Raw genomic sequence first — 14,938 nt, 5'->3', positions numbered from 1 at the left:
TGTATAATATTACACAATCCATATTGCACTACATGACTAGTTCAGGGATAGAATATCCAATTCGATTCGCAATCAAATCCCGCACTAGCTCAGGTAGATCTCTAGGTCTTTAATTCGGTGATTTGCCTTGCTTAGTCTTTACATAGTTGCTAAATAGCTATTTTGAATTAATATTACTATTAGTATTTATTCAATTTGGCAATGGCTTCAAGAATAATTTGAAATTCTGCCATATTCATATTTAAGGTTACAAATTTGTTTTTTCATTGGCGAGGCACCATCACGTTCTTTTAGCAAATCAATTGTGTTTATACAAATATTTATATTTTTCTTAAACTTTTTTTCCTAAGGGGAAAATCATTTAATTTTTTAATATTTATGTGAAGGGTTTATTGATACGAAGAAGGGAGGATAGACAGCTAGCTTAATATCTTCTATTCAGAACATCTAAACGGTGATAAAACGAATTCGATCCTAATTTATTGAGATTGTTTTTAGGAATGAAGATGTCCCCTTCGATTGCTTTTTGGATATTTTCATCAATACTACCAATATTCTACTCAATGAAGCTTTAAATTGAATCAAATTCACATGAACGCTTTAGTTGTAGAGTTTTTTTCTTTCGATTCCAGCTTACCTGTATTTTTTTTACCAACCACCCGAAATCGGAATTGAATTATAAGACACATTGTTTTCTTAAAGATTCAACTGAAAAGCTACTTTAGTTTTTGTTTATTAAATAACCAAAGGCAAAGCATAATAGTAATAAATATTTATAAATAACCATTTTATGTTTATAAATAAAATAATTAGCCTAATTCGTCTAGCGCTCTACAAAACACAAATTACAGTATTCATAAAAAACGCCATAAAAACCGCTACAACTAATAGCTCTCATGCTTTTTTTATTGCAAAAACTAACCTTAAGTTTTTATGTGTATGTTTAAACCGAAATTGCACACAAAACACACACATACACACACCCACACACGGGATTATATTTGTGTGTGTAAGCTTTGAAGGAATGCGTTGTTTAAACACTAAATTAGTTGATAAGCTGGGTGGAAAGGTGTTGCTATAAAAAATGTATTTATAGCACCTGCCATAATTGTCAGAGACGTTGTGGTTACGCGTGCGCCGTCATTTGTTATTGTTGTAATTGTCATTGTTGCTACTGTTGTTGCTATTGTTGTTATTGTTTAGTGTAAGATAAAAATAATTTAAACGCTAAAATGACAAGTGGCAATTAATTTAAGTGTGATTATCACCTGCCCGTTGCACATGGGCAGCAAAAAGCTCGGTCCGCGTGCCCAGCCAGCCCAGCCAGCCTAGCCGAGTGTTTATGGGGATTTCCGAGCTTTACATAATGCGCAAGTCACTAATTTTTCGGATCTGAAATGAGAACGAGCGAGAAAGAGAGCCAACGAGAAGGCGTGTGTGAGCATTGTCGTGAACTGGGTCTGGCTATGGGTATGGGATATGTGTATGGCATAGGCATGTGGCGGTTCGAAAAGGCGAGTCCAAGAATAGCTTTCAGACTCGCCTCTTATCAGCAGATCCACATTTTTTAATATACATACATACATACATACATACATACGTACAAGTATACATACATGTATGTATGTGTGTATATTTTTGGTTTGTTTTTGGCTTTAATTACTTAGCACTTGGCTGCCAATTGGCCATACCGCAAAAGTGACAATCAAATTGTACTAACCTCTATCCTCAACCGGTTCGATAGCAGCTCCAACATTGGCTCGGCCCGTGGTCACTGCATCGGCGGCGGCATGCTCCGCACGCGTAGAGCTCAGCGACAAGCTGGTGACTGGGGAATGGGAGGCGCTGTGATGCAGAAGCAGGCCATTGCCCAGCGACATGCGCTGTTGTTGTAGTTGCTGCTGCTGCTGCTGCTGTTGTTGTTGCTGCTGCTGATGATGATGGTGTTGGGCGGCTGCCAGGTGCTGGGACAAATGCTGATGATGATTACCCGCTGTGCTCGTGGGCCACTGCTGATGGGCGACACTCATCACCACGGGCAATCCCTCAGGTGGGACGCAGGTGAGACAGGCATCGACCACTGGCACTAGGGGATCGGACATCCATTCGAAACTAAATGCAGGACCAATTGTTTGCGCGCCAGAATTGTGGTTGCCACTCAGATTGGCGCCGCCATTGCCACTGTGGTTATGGGGCGGTGCACTGGTGGGCGTGGGAGGCGTGGTGGTGATGCAGGGACTTAGCTCATGTGAGGAGGAGAAACTGTCGAGGGAAGCCTTTTGCGCGGACTCTGACCAGGGCGGACTGGGGTTCCATTGCTCGATAAAATCGGCAGGATCAGGGGGCAGCGTTTTATTGAGCAAACGTGGACGAGTGGGCACAATGGTTGCATAGATGACCGAGGCATGGGCATCGCTGCTGGCTGCTACGCTGCTTGAGTAGGCGGCGGCTGAGGACTGCAGCGCGTAATGTTGTTGTTGCGTGCAGTCCGGCTCCGGGGTTGTGGCTGAACGTTCCACGGCCTACAAATAAATCAGACGATATGGCAAATATATCTTAGATTCCAGCACTTTCAACCTTTCCCACTTCTTTGGGCATCGAAGCTTAAAAATAACTTATTATTGATATTTTCGCTATAAGTATAAATAAAGTATATTGTTATTACATTGAATCGGCTTTTCAATAAGAGTTCAATAACAAAAGTGCCTTTGGAAAGTAAAGTTTAGTTTATTATTAGCTCAGAACTTTGAATAGTAATTTGGAAAATTTGTAGAAAGTGTAAACAGTGAATTAATACAAATAGATTTATTCATTACAATGGAGTATTTTAAGCAATTAGTATTTGTATAAAATGTTAATATTCCCATCGGTCTATACATGTGGGCTACACTGTAAAAATTTTAACAATCCCACCTGCAAGTAAAGCGGCTCCAGTTTGTTTCGCGCCCGTTTCTTGGGCGGCGGTGGCGATGCTGACGATGTGGAGGAGGATAAGCGCGGAGTGCTCGACTTTTGACTGGGACTGCCATTCACTTGACTATAGTCGACAGGCTCTAAGCCAGCCTGAGGATAATTGTATTGCTGCTCATTCTCCTTGAGCTCGCCAGCTGCGCTCTCCCCGTGATAGACCCCGCCGCCATAGGCAGCTCCCATATGCGTGTGATGGTGATAGGCCGCTGCCGCCGCCGCATGATGGTGATGGTTGTGTAGGTTTAGATTTAGGTTGCCGTGATTGTAGCTGTGTGGTTGCTGCGTAGGCGCCATGTGGTGCGCGGTGGCCTGATGCGCCGTGTAGTAAACATTTGGGGCACCACCGGGTGGCACGCGCATCGCGCTATCCAGTGGCATGCCAAACTGTATCTTCGATTGTACCGTGTAGTAATGGTACAGCCAGGAATTGGCCACCATGATGGACGCCTCGCGTTCGCTATGTCGTTCAGGGTGGTCGATTTGTTATAGAACAATTGTTGGCTGGGGAATAATTTAAACTTACTTCAGCACCTGATTGGTGCACACAATGACGGGCTGTTGGGTTGAGTCGGGACTGTCGCGCACCTGTAGGACCACATGTACCCAAGTATAGTCGCCACTGCCGCGCTGCATGCGTACCAGCAGAATGCAACTCCGATCTTGTTCCGATTGCGTAACTGTAAAGGCAAGATTTTGAGTAAACCAATCCTAACATTTGAAGTGACGAAGTGGGTCGAAAAAGAAAACCCTAAAATATCACAAAAATGAACCATTTAGTTTTAAGACTTTTCGATTCGAAGGCGATTTTAAAAACCAATTTTCTGAAAGTCTAAAATCAGAAACGAACAAGTATTTCTGTCTATTTTCTAGTACCATCTATGTTCCATGAACTATATGTATGTTGGAAAATCTAAATAATAGACCGTTTTAATTTAATTCGAGCATAAATCTTAATAATAGAACGTTTTAATTTAATTCGAGCATATTCCATATTTTGTACCTTTTTTCACCTGGTAATAGTATTGAATATATAAACGAGGGTTTGGATTTTAAGACAAGTTTCCACGCTGCAGTCTTTCAACTAAAATAAGCTATGCTGTAACGAATCATCTCTATGGCAGATATATGATAAAGCTTCAGATTAAAAAACCTCTCACAAGTTACAAATTTGTTGAAGATATTTTTCTCTGAAAATTTCTGTCCTGATCGTTCCTCATAAAGCTGTATAGTATTCAGCGATGATTTTAATGAAAGTCTGCATCAATGTTCTATAAAAATTACATTTTGGGACTAGGATCATTGTTATGGATAATAAAACCATATGTTTAAATAAAAATTTGTGTAAATAAGGGTCTACATTAAAGCTGCAAGACAGTATAGTATATGTACATATGTGCTAGATGATAATTATTCAGACTGATTTTAAAATTGAGATACTTGTAAGATTAAGAAATGGAATAGATGGGAGATTTTTTTAAAGTTTTGATTGAAAATTCAGGGAAACTTACTTAGCCTGTGCTTGCTCTGCGCCTCCCTCAAATTCTCGCTGTGAATTAAATTGTACCAGGAAGTTCCCTGTAACGTTGTCTTGTCATAGCCCAAATGAAATTCGCCGCTGCAACGGAATCCTCACCTCAGTTAAGGTCCATTTAAGGATCCAGTATAATACTTACTTCTTATCTATGTGTGCTATTTTCATATCCATTGAGTGTATGGTGGTGAAAACATTTGTCGCACCCTGCACCACGCACTCGCGGGTCTCGGGCATGGCTATGGGTGTGCAGGTAGCCAAGAAGACAGGCTCATTGCGACTGCAAAGCGGCAGAAATGACAAATAGTGCCCCTGTACCAGAACGACCTGCAAGACAAGGGATAGAGTGAGAGTGTGTGAGGGAGTGAGAGAATGAGACAGGAGTTGAGATTTGTGCCACATTCTGGCTTAGGACCGCCAGCTCCCACGAAAATTGGCGCACGTTGTTGTCGTCGTCGTCGTCTTTGCCATCGTCATCGCCATCGCCATCGCCTTCGTCGCCAACTCATTTTGGCTTGGCCATTTTTGGAGAGGCATGCCGGCTCATAGACATTTTACTCTGATTCCATAATTTAAAAAAGGCAATCACAGAAATGTTTGCCAGCGCATGCGCAAGCTGCGAGCTCCACACCAGGCGACTGCGCCATTGTCTCCCAATTAAAACGTGCCTGCATTTATTTCTCCATTGCAATTGCATTTGGGATTCTTCAGCATCTCCTCCAACGACTACGACTGGGACTGCTTCTACTTAAATGCAAATACGGCCAGACTCTACAGTCGTTGTTGCACTCGATGACGCAGACATCGTTGTTGTTGGGGTTTCTTGTTCTTTTTTCTTTTTTTTTTTTTTTGTAAATGAGACGACCTTAGACTGGGGAGCAGGCGCCACTGGCGCGCCGCTGCCGTCTGCTGTTTACTTGGCTTTTATTTTTCGGGGCTCTTGTCTATGCTGATACTAAGATGCTGGCTGACTGGGCCGACTGGGCCGACTGCCTGGGCTGTTGCTGAACTATGCTGACCTCATTCATAATTATTTATTGGTCCATTTTTATTGCATATTAACGAGTGGTGAATGTGCAACAATTGGCTTGGTTTAGCTTGGCTTGGCTTGGCTTGGCTTCGGTTATCGCAGCTGGCTCATGTACGGGCGACATGTGGAGAAGTTCCAGACTTTGGGTTGGGCTATGGAAATGCTTAAGTAAAGGTCTTATGACACCCAAGTGCAATATATTCATGCAAATTGCATGAAACTTTAATAACAAACACAGGTCGCTTAACTTACAGCAAGATTTCAAATTCTGGCAAAACATAAATAACTTGAAAGTTCAGCAACGAACTAGTTCTTTCCGTGGCTTCTAAGCTGAAATTCTAGACAGCTATTCTACATTTAAAAGATATAAATAGCCACTTTGTGCTAAGTTGGGAGATACTTTTGATTAAATTTAGTTGAAGCGAGCACAAATCAATGCTGGCTGCCATTGATAATCAAGTTTTCTGACTCGGCAGATTCTTCCAGCAAGCATCGGTGGTTCAGTGGTAGAATGCTCGCCTGCCACGCGGGCGGCCCGGGTTCGATTCCCGGCCGATGCAAAACACCTTTTTTTCCCCCTTCTTACATTACTCTATTATATTTTACTGTTACTATTTGTTTTTACATAGCACTATTGGCACGATTGTGCTATAATTACAGCAATGAAATCTGCCTTTATGGCAAAAAAAAAGAGCTAAGCTGTAAAGTGTTGCACGGAAAATTGCAAACTAAACAAAATTCAACTACAAAGCGGTTTCTGCAATTAAAAAAGTCGTTAAAAGTAATCGTTAAATGGCTACTGCAGGTCTTAAATGCTTGACCATTTGCATATTCGCCTAGTTATTTCTTGAAATTTTAAAGCAGAAGGAAATGTATCTTGATTAAATGTGTAAAATGAAACGATTTAATCATCACTACACAGCAACTGCCAAGTCTGCTAACAACCTGTTCGACTTAAAATTTTTACAACCCTTCAGCAATCAGAAATCAAAACTTTGGCAATATCGTTCACTTACTAATTCTATTTCATGCAACGCCCCAGAATATTGAATTCAATTTTAACTTTTTAAAACTGAGCAACCTTCTTTTACTTTCTTTTAGTACCTACTATTAAAGCTCTTCTAATATACATAGCACTAATAAATACATACATTCCAAAATTGTTATACTCAAATATGTTTACTTAACAATTTTGTTCTTGATTTTAACTTATTATAAATATGACTCATTATCCTGTACATACAGGGAGCTGAGCATAAAGCATTAATTTAGCAATTCAATAGTAATTACATGTAAGCTGTCATACATAAATAAATAAATAGGTAAATAATCTATGAGCTTTGGAGCAGATGATGAAGTTTTAATTTTAAAATTACGCTTTTACTATATCTTTCTACAATCGAACCGTGATTACTCGAATCTCTTTTAAGAGGGCAACATCTACTAATCGGGTTCATAGTGGTTGATTTTATACCCCTACAAGTATTAACAAATGGAGATAGTTATTTGGCGTGATTGATTTTATATCACTATTATGAATACGAAATGGCGAACATGGTTCACCCACATAGGTGCACGCAATAGAGGATAGTAATGTTATGTTAAAAAAAATGTCTTGCAAAACTACAATTGTTCATTTCACCCCCAGACAAATTACAAACTTATCGCATACATACCTTTAATAAATGTATTTAATGGAAAAGAATAAGATAGTTATAGTACATTTATGCATGTACAAGTATATATTTATATTCAGATTCAAATTTTCTTGCTAATTGAGGATCAACTGTATTTTGGGTTGATTTTATAAGAGATAAGAGATACATATGTTTAAGAGATAAGATACATATCTCTCTAAACATTTGCCAGTGCATTGCAAGAAGTAGTTGCAGCAAACAAAAGAAGAACCAGTTGCATTAAAGAAACCCCCTTAAAAACCAACAAATTGCAATTTAAACAAAAATTTCTAGCTAATTTTGCACAAATTATTACTTATGAGGGGACTAGTAACTTTTTAATTTTTCAATTAGTTTTTTAATTGAAAATGAATTATAAAGTCAGAAGTTTGCATTATTATTAGTGTAGTGGCACTTACACTTAATATCTTTTCATTGATACGTCAATAGAAATTTCATCGATATGTTAATAGAAATTTTTTCCATTAAATATTGGGATTTACATTCTATTATACTTATATTGTATTACATCAATTATTTATATTGCAGTTATATGCGGAAATTGCGATTTGAATTACTGTTGACATGCTGTTCATATACCTATATGCGTATAGTTTTTCTACCAATTTTTCTTTTGGGAGTTACAAACTTACAAACCAAATACAATTATTCGCAACTAGTTAGTGAAGTGTTCAAAAAAAAAAAAAAAAAAGATGTAAAATTTTCCCTTCCAGAAATATTCCAGAGAAACTACACAGATTTTTTTGCAATCTTAGGTTATAAATAGATAATATAGTATCGCAAAATAAATCGAAATCATTTAAACTTTACTGACTATAGACACAAACTAAATATACAATAATAATAATGTGTACAATATGGAAAGAGTCGCCGTGTTAGTTTCAGATTTTCAAAAAAGGAAGTCAATGTTCTTCATGACAATAATTTAATTTTGCTGAATAGTAAAAGTGTCAACGGAATTACAAGTTTACTTCCTTTTTAGTCAACTCCATCTCAACTCATTAAAAGTCCAACTTTGAACTTAATTAAAAACGTTTGCACCAACTGTCAGCGTCAAGCTTTATCTCCATAATTTTCAGCACACATCTGCAGCGAGCGTTGAAAATGGATGCAGAAAAAACGTAGCGACAACAACAGCAAAAAATATGCATAAGGCAAGCGACCGCCCACAACATTTTCACAATGCCTCAGACGGTAGCAACACCAACAGTGGCAGCTACAGCAACAGCAACAACAGCAACACTCACAGCCACAACAGCAACAACAATGCGAGTCACAGCCAACGCGTCTCTCAACACGTTGACAGATTTGGTCTTGTTTCGCGTACCTGCTGTGTCGTTTTTCGACGATAAAGACGAAGACGTCTACGTACTTGGATGGTTGACTGCCTGGCTGACAACTTCATATAGTATTCATTTATATAGTGTGTGATGGGCACGGTTGGCAAGGTGGGCAAGCGGCAGTGGCGTTTTTTCCACTTCATAAGTTTGGAGGAAGGCGGCCGGCCAATCAGAGCGTCCAAGCAACTCTTGCTTGCTGTTGTTGGCTGATGATCATGATGATCATGATGAAGATGGTGGTGGGTGCTCGCCGTGGGAGACGCACGAGACGAACGTCAACTGTCATCGTTTGTCAGTTTATAGAAAATGCTCAGCAGTGCCCCAGACATGCGCGAAGATGTATGGCCAGGCCAACTGGCAGTTGCCAGTTGGGCAACAGACGAACGCATGCGCCTCATGCATAATTCATTGCGTGGCTCCATCTGTGACTGCCGTATCTCCCCGCCACCTCCCTCGCTCCATCATCTTCATCTCTCTATTTGCGTCTGCGTCTGCGCATGCGCAGCCTGTTTCCAAGTGTCGGCACTAACAACACTTTTGGCGCACGCAACACGCTGTGCCGCCGCTGTTGCCGCCGCCTTGTATGTTGCTCAGGTGATTCATTCATCAATTTCTGTCAGACTCACACGCTTACTCATACACACGTTGGCACACATACACTTGGAGAAAAAAGCATATATAACGTATAGGAATAAGGACACCTGAAAGTTGTCTTTGTATGAGACAAAATTTCGAGTTTTCGTTTTAAAATTGTGATTTGGAATGGGGGGTGAAGTCTACAGTCGGACTGAGTTTTTAACAATTGGTCGGGGATGTGCTTTGAGTCAGTTTTGAAAATAGTGGATGTTTGAATGTTAATTCTAAAATAAAAATCGGAACAACCACAGTTGTGGTAGTTAAAAAACAAAATAATTAAATACACATACCAATTTGGAACAATTGTGCTTGAATAACTAATTTTGTAATTTATAAATTACTGTTGGCATTAGCATTAAAACAGATAGAGTTATTAAGAAAAATGTTTAAATATTAAATATTTTCAAAAAGGTATTTTCTACAAGAACTACAGATTCTATATATTTATTTATTTATGAATGGCGTCTTAATCTAATAGGTCCCTATTGAAATTAATTTGGGAATTGAAAAACTGGCCTGAATGTTGTTCTATAGGAATATTAATTATACGCTCATCTTTGGAATATTCTCACCAGTGAAGAATTTCCCTCGTCATTCTCTCTGCAATACCTTTCAATCTTTATACTATATACAAGTAGATTGGAATTCTCCAAACAGCAAACTCTTTTTGCTGAGAAGATTAACTGGATTACGATTTAGGATATAAAAGCTAATTATATCAAATTTCGAACCAAGTATAAGCTACATATAGTAACTACAAGCGATAATAACATTATATAGCATGTACATCTATACTTCGAACGTTTGTTAACGTTAAAATCACAGAATAATGTATTTCAAATCATAATCCCTATGTAAGAATGATATCGAAGTATGGTTGTATGTTTAGAAAACTACCGAAACCATGAGCCGTAATATGTCGGCCCCTTCGGCTCTCGATTTGCGACCCGTATTACCACATTTATCTCCAATTTGTATCGATAGATAAATTACATTTGATTCGAATTTAACTTTATAATGACTAGTACTATCTGCACAGTTGCCAAAAATTCGTCTTCTAGTTATACATATTTATTTATTCCTATTATTCCAATAAGGAGCAAAGGACCGATTCTAGTTCCATTCTAGTTTTTGCAGCAACGAGTCCGATCTGAGCGCAAGATTAAATAAGATCTACATATCCGAGATCGAACATGTGATAAGCTGTTTTTTTAAGTGTACACACACACTCACACATATGTGTGTTTATTTACTAACTAGTATAGTATATGTATGTATGTATATATTAATACAAGATTTAAAGACTCACCTTCTGATCGCCGAAACGCATTTGCCGTCGCGCATTGCGACTGACATTCATGCGACAGAGAAACATGCGATGCTCGCCTTCGAGACTTGTGATGCCGCTGCTGGTGTTGTTGTTGCCGTTGTTGTTGCTGTTGTTGCCAGCAGCGGCCCCATTACTGGATGCTGAATGCTCGCCACCTGGCTGAGGCGGCACATTACGATTGAGCTCAGCTTGGATGGTTGCGTGATCCTGTTTGTCAATGATATCGTAAACGGAGTCGCCATGTATGAGCAGGTCCTCCTGTGCGGTCAGAAGAAAGAGCAAGAGAAATGTGTGAGAGAAAGAGAAGGCGAGTGTTGTTTGTAACGTTTAGTTAATTGTGCACTAGCTTGATCATGTTTGGAGGGGTGGCTGGGGGGGGGGGGGGGGGAGATCCTGCAATTTGTTAATGGCCGTGTCATTGTGGCCTGCGCTTTCACACGCTCGTCGTCGTGCAGCCGTTTATGTCATACAATTTTATTATTGTTGACAATTATGGCCAGTCTGACTGACCAATTTATAATGCTGCCTAATGTTGATGCCGCTGTTGTTGCTGTTGTTGTAATTTATTTATGGCCGCCTGTCGCTACATGACACATGACAATGGCAAAAAGCAAGCCAGCGAGCAACTTGTTATGGGAATATGCAAAAATCGAATTCGAATTATGATGCCCAACAAAAACCGCAGCAACAACAGTAACAACAGCAACAACAGCAGCAACAACAACAACATGTCCATGTCGAATACATCGCCATACCCATTGCCTTCCATTCTCAATTGCAATTGCTACCGAGCTATTGACATTTTTGGCAGTTTGTTAATTAACTTTGCTTGTTATTGTTGTTGCCTGTTGCCGCTGCTGCCGCTGCTGTTTTGGCCAGGCTTTCTATGGCCGCACACATGTGCAACATTGTGTTGCCACTAACTAACTTTGAGTCGAGTGCTTGCCCGCCACAAATTAAAAGGCTGGGCAATCCATTTTGGTCGCTGCCCAGCATTTACTTGCAACTATATGTATGTATACGAATACATATGTGTATATGTGCTTGTGTATGAGCATGTTTCTGGGCACGTCGCCTGTCCGCAGTACATGGAGTTATTGTGCCGCAATTATGCCAACACATGGTGCACAATATTTATGAACTCCGCTGACCATTTAGTTGTGGGTGTCCTGATAAGGCCTGGCACAAAGGCCAACTGTCAAGTGTCATGGCTGCCCCAGTCGCTTGGCTGACATGGTTACAGCTTTGTGGCACACTCAGCTCGCCCAGGCTCGACTCGACTCCACTCCACTCGACCCGCCTCAATGTGTGTGTTCGTGTTCCATTTCGATATGACAGGCGAAGTGTAGCGGGTTTTATGTTCTGTCTCGAGCTCACAGGCTACTTACGATCTGGCTACCGGGTGACGTCGTTGCCGGGTTATGAATGATAGTTTGTGAAGTTAATCGTAAAACTGAATAATCGTATTGAAAACCTTTCTGTGCCAAATCAAAGCATGCTTTTATGAAAGTGGTCGTTTATTTAACAAAGCGCATTCTAAAGCATTGCCGGCGAAATGCTAATTTGAACTTTAACAAATGTTCAATAATTTCCATTTATATTTTGTTAGCTCAGAACAATTAATCAATATTGCTATTTCATGTTTATTACAAAATAACATTGTGTTACACAAATTACTGGAATGGATAGCAATATAACGATTGCATTGAAATTATGTATAGAATATTAAAAATAATTCAGAAAGTCGAAGAATTCTGAACATCAAACTGCTCCTTATGAGGTCGAGGCTTTTAAGAAACCATTTCTATTCCAAGTAACAAAAATATAATATACGCCATTTCTCAAACAAACTTTAATATTACACAATGCTTTTCAAATAATAACGTGACAACAGATGCTTCTAGACAAACAGATATCTCATATATCTTAGGTGTTCACAAATTGCTGAAACCTAGCTTTACACTTAACATTGTTCTAACGCTATTGAATGAGCATTATTTGTAAACAAATATTAGCTTTAGCTACTACAACGTATTTACTGGGATTCAGTTTAAAATTGTTTTCATTCTTTATAAATAAATACAAATAAAGACTTTATATATTTATACTATAGAAATAAAGCATGTAATCGAACAGTTTTGATCGCAACATACAATAATCTAATTTTTGATTTTAAGGCAAAGAATTTCGTATCTAAAAAATGAACTGTAACTGCAAAGATTAATAAATTTATGCAAGAGAACATGTCCGTCCATTTGTATGAAAGCAAGAATAACGGAAAATATTAAATGTAATTAAAATTAAGCGAGAAAAACTTATAAGAAGAGTCAAGATGTTGGCTTGACTTTAAGATTTCATTCTAGTTTTTGTTGCATATTTTTATTTACTTTAAAATAAAGAATATTATTAATGCATCTGATCTAAAATTCACCAAAACCCTGGTAATACCATCCAAATAATCCAATCTATGACTCTAAGGAACAATGCGGGTGTTCCTTGGCTTGTAACCAGCTTTTTACAAAATTTACCAAAACCTAAATGAATCGTTTTAGACATAAAATTATCCCAATATCTCGGTGAAAATTAAATAGATTTTCCGGCAATATATTCATTTAATAATAGCACGAACGTTAGACATCAGAACAGATATCATCTCCCACACAGTTGTGAATAATATTTGGGTGTGGTTGGACTCGCTGGAACACAATCATTCCTATCAAATGTCAAGTGATTGCAAATGGAAATATATATATTCTTAATTTTGGCGATGTTTTTGTCATTGGTTACAGTTATGGGCGTCCCTGCCGTGTCTCATCTTTTAAACTCGTACGTTCAACTTTAAATGCAGCTGCCCGGAACTTAACAGTCCAAATTGAACTTTCACCATTTTTCAAAAGTAGCTAATATATTTTTGAACGAATAATATAAAAAAAAATTTTCTATTAAAATATTACTAATATTAAAGTTTTGTTTGCCCTCGTAATAAAAAATGCATTATGGTAAGATTTAAGTAAATTTCTTAGCAAGTACGCTCTTGAAATCATTTTATAGTGTGACGGCATATATTTTATTACTTATATTATATATTTATGAATAATGCAAATGAAGGGTAAGAAGCAAGGAATTGATTAAGCTTGTGATTTCGTCATTTAAAAATTAGTTCGTAATAAATAGTCTGTAAATAACAGAGCTTGAATCATATTTAAAATTCACTCCTAGATGTGATTTATAGCGAGGTGGCTTAGTAACAATTTTCCATTCCCCAGAACGAGTTTGGTCCAGCCCGACCCTGTCTCATTTCTATAATTAGCAATATTATTAATCTCCTACTATATTCAGTTATTATTAGCGGAGTTTTAAGCTTTATTTATGCATCCCAATAAAGTGGTAATATTCTAAAAATAAAACATAGGTCAAAATTTCAAAATTTTATATTTTTTGTGCCAGAGATTTGTTTATTTTTAACGATTTAGTTGTGTTTTAATTTTTTGCTTTTTTATGCTCACGGATTAGCTATTTCTTTATCGGAAACAAAAGATATTTTCTAATCTAAAAGGAAGGATATTTTCTAATCTAAGAAGATTTTTAAACAAATTGAAAAGTGGAAGTGATTTACAAAATGTTTTATGTTTGATTTATAACTGAAAACATTTCCATTACCAAATCGGAAACTATGTAAATCTGTATTACCCAAAACTTTTCGTCTTTTCGCCAATATAAAAAGCATTATATTTAAGTTACTTAGTTCTTAATTGTTTTCAGTTTTATAAAGGGTATAAACGCCTCACTGTATTCTGGAGATTCAATAAAATTTGAGCACTGCTTTTTTTACATATTAGAAACTCATAAACTGTAAAAACACGCTTTATATACATTTAAGTTGATAATGGCTTATAACCTGTACTCTTTATTATTTATTAATTATAGATACACACCAATTTAAAATGCCATTTTTTTTGAATAAATGAAATAAAATGTAAAATTATTATATTATTACTGCCATTCGTTGAGAATCGACTGGTGAGTAATGATCGGTAAGAAACGATTGGTAAGAAAATAAGGCTTGAGCACATTTCTGGGATTAAAGATATTATTATTAAACTTGTTATTTATGGGGCTTAAGTATTGTGATTAGTGAGGTTTCATCGATATAGCTGCCCTAGGAACGAGTAAAAATGCTTATATACCTTAAGGGACTGTGATAGAGGGGACGAGTGAAGGATGTACACGAAGCTACCACATTCTACTCGTTGTGTTTGCAGTTATATTTATATTTTCTAAGTCAATCGAATGAGTACTTTATAATGCTGGATAGTAACGCCAATATTAATATTAAGAGGATTTAACCGTCTTAAAGCGTAGCTACATCTTGCGTAGCATGCGCCAATTCTCAACGAAAACGAT

General features: G+C 37.9%; 1 protein-coding gene and 1 non-coding gene across 2 annotated transcripts in view; one reads left to right on the top strand and one right to left on the bottom strand.

Moving 5' to 3' along the window:
* Positions 1–1,032: 1,032 nt before the first annotated feature.
* LOC115625438 (neuronal PAS domain-containing protein 4) overlaps positions 1,033–14,938 on the bottom strand; it is a 38,448-nt gene continuing 24,542 nt past the window's right edge. Inside the window, exons 6-12 of the mRNA XM_030520484.1 lie at positions 10,514–10,792; positions 4,644–4,828; positions 4,479–4,585; positions 3,494–3,647; positions 2,914–3,427; positions 1,721–2,522; positions 1,033–1,392 (exon numbers count right to left, since the gene is read on the bottom strand). Of these exons, the coding sequence (XP_030376344.1) occupies positions 1,379–1,392; positions 1,721–2,522; positions 2,914–3,427; positions 3,494–3,647; positions 4,479–4,585; positions 4,644–4,828; positions 10,514–10,792 (2,055 nt within the window). The 3' untranslated portion in view covers positions 1,033–1,378. The remainder of the gene's footprint in view (positions 1,393–1,720; positions 2,523–2,913; positions 3,428–3,493; positions 3,648–4,478; positions 4,586–4,643; positions 4,829–10,513; positions 10,793–14,938) is intronic.
* On the top strand, positions 6,021–6,091 carry Trnag-gcc. The gene has a single exon. It is a non-coding gene; the product is annotated as a tRNA-Gly (tRNA).

This window comes from Scaptodrosophila lebanonensis, unplaced genomic scaffold (genome assembly GCF_003285725.1).
Source record: "Scaptodrosophila lebanonensis strain 11010-0011.00,11010-0021.00 unplaced genomic scaffold, SlebRS2 tig00000072-arrow-pilon, whole genome shotgun sequence".
Classification (NCBI taxonomy): Eukaryota; Metazoa; Arthropoda; class Insecta; order Diptera; family Drosophilidae; genus Scaptodrosophila; species Scaptodrosophila lebanonensis.
The sequence above is the reverse complement of the archived record's forward strand: the minus strand, read 5'-3'. Positions and strand labels throughout refer to the sequence as shown.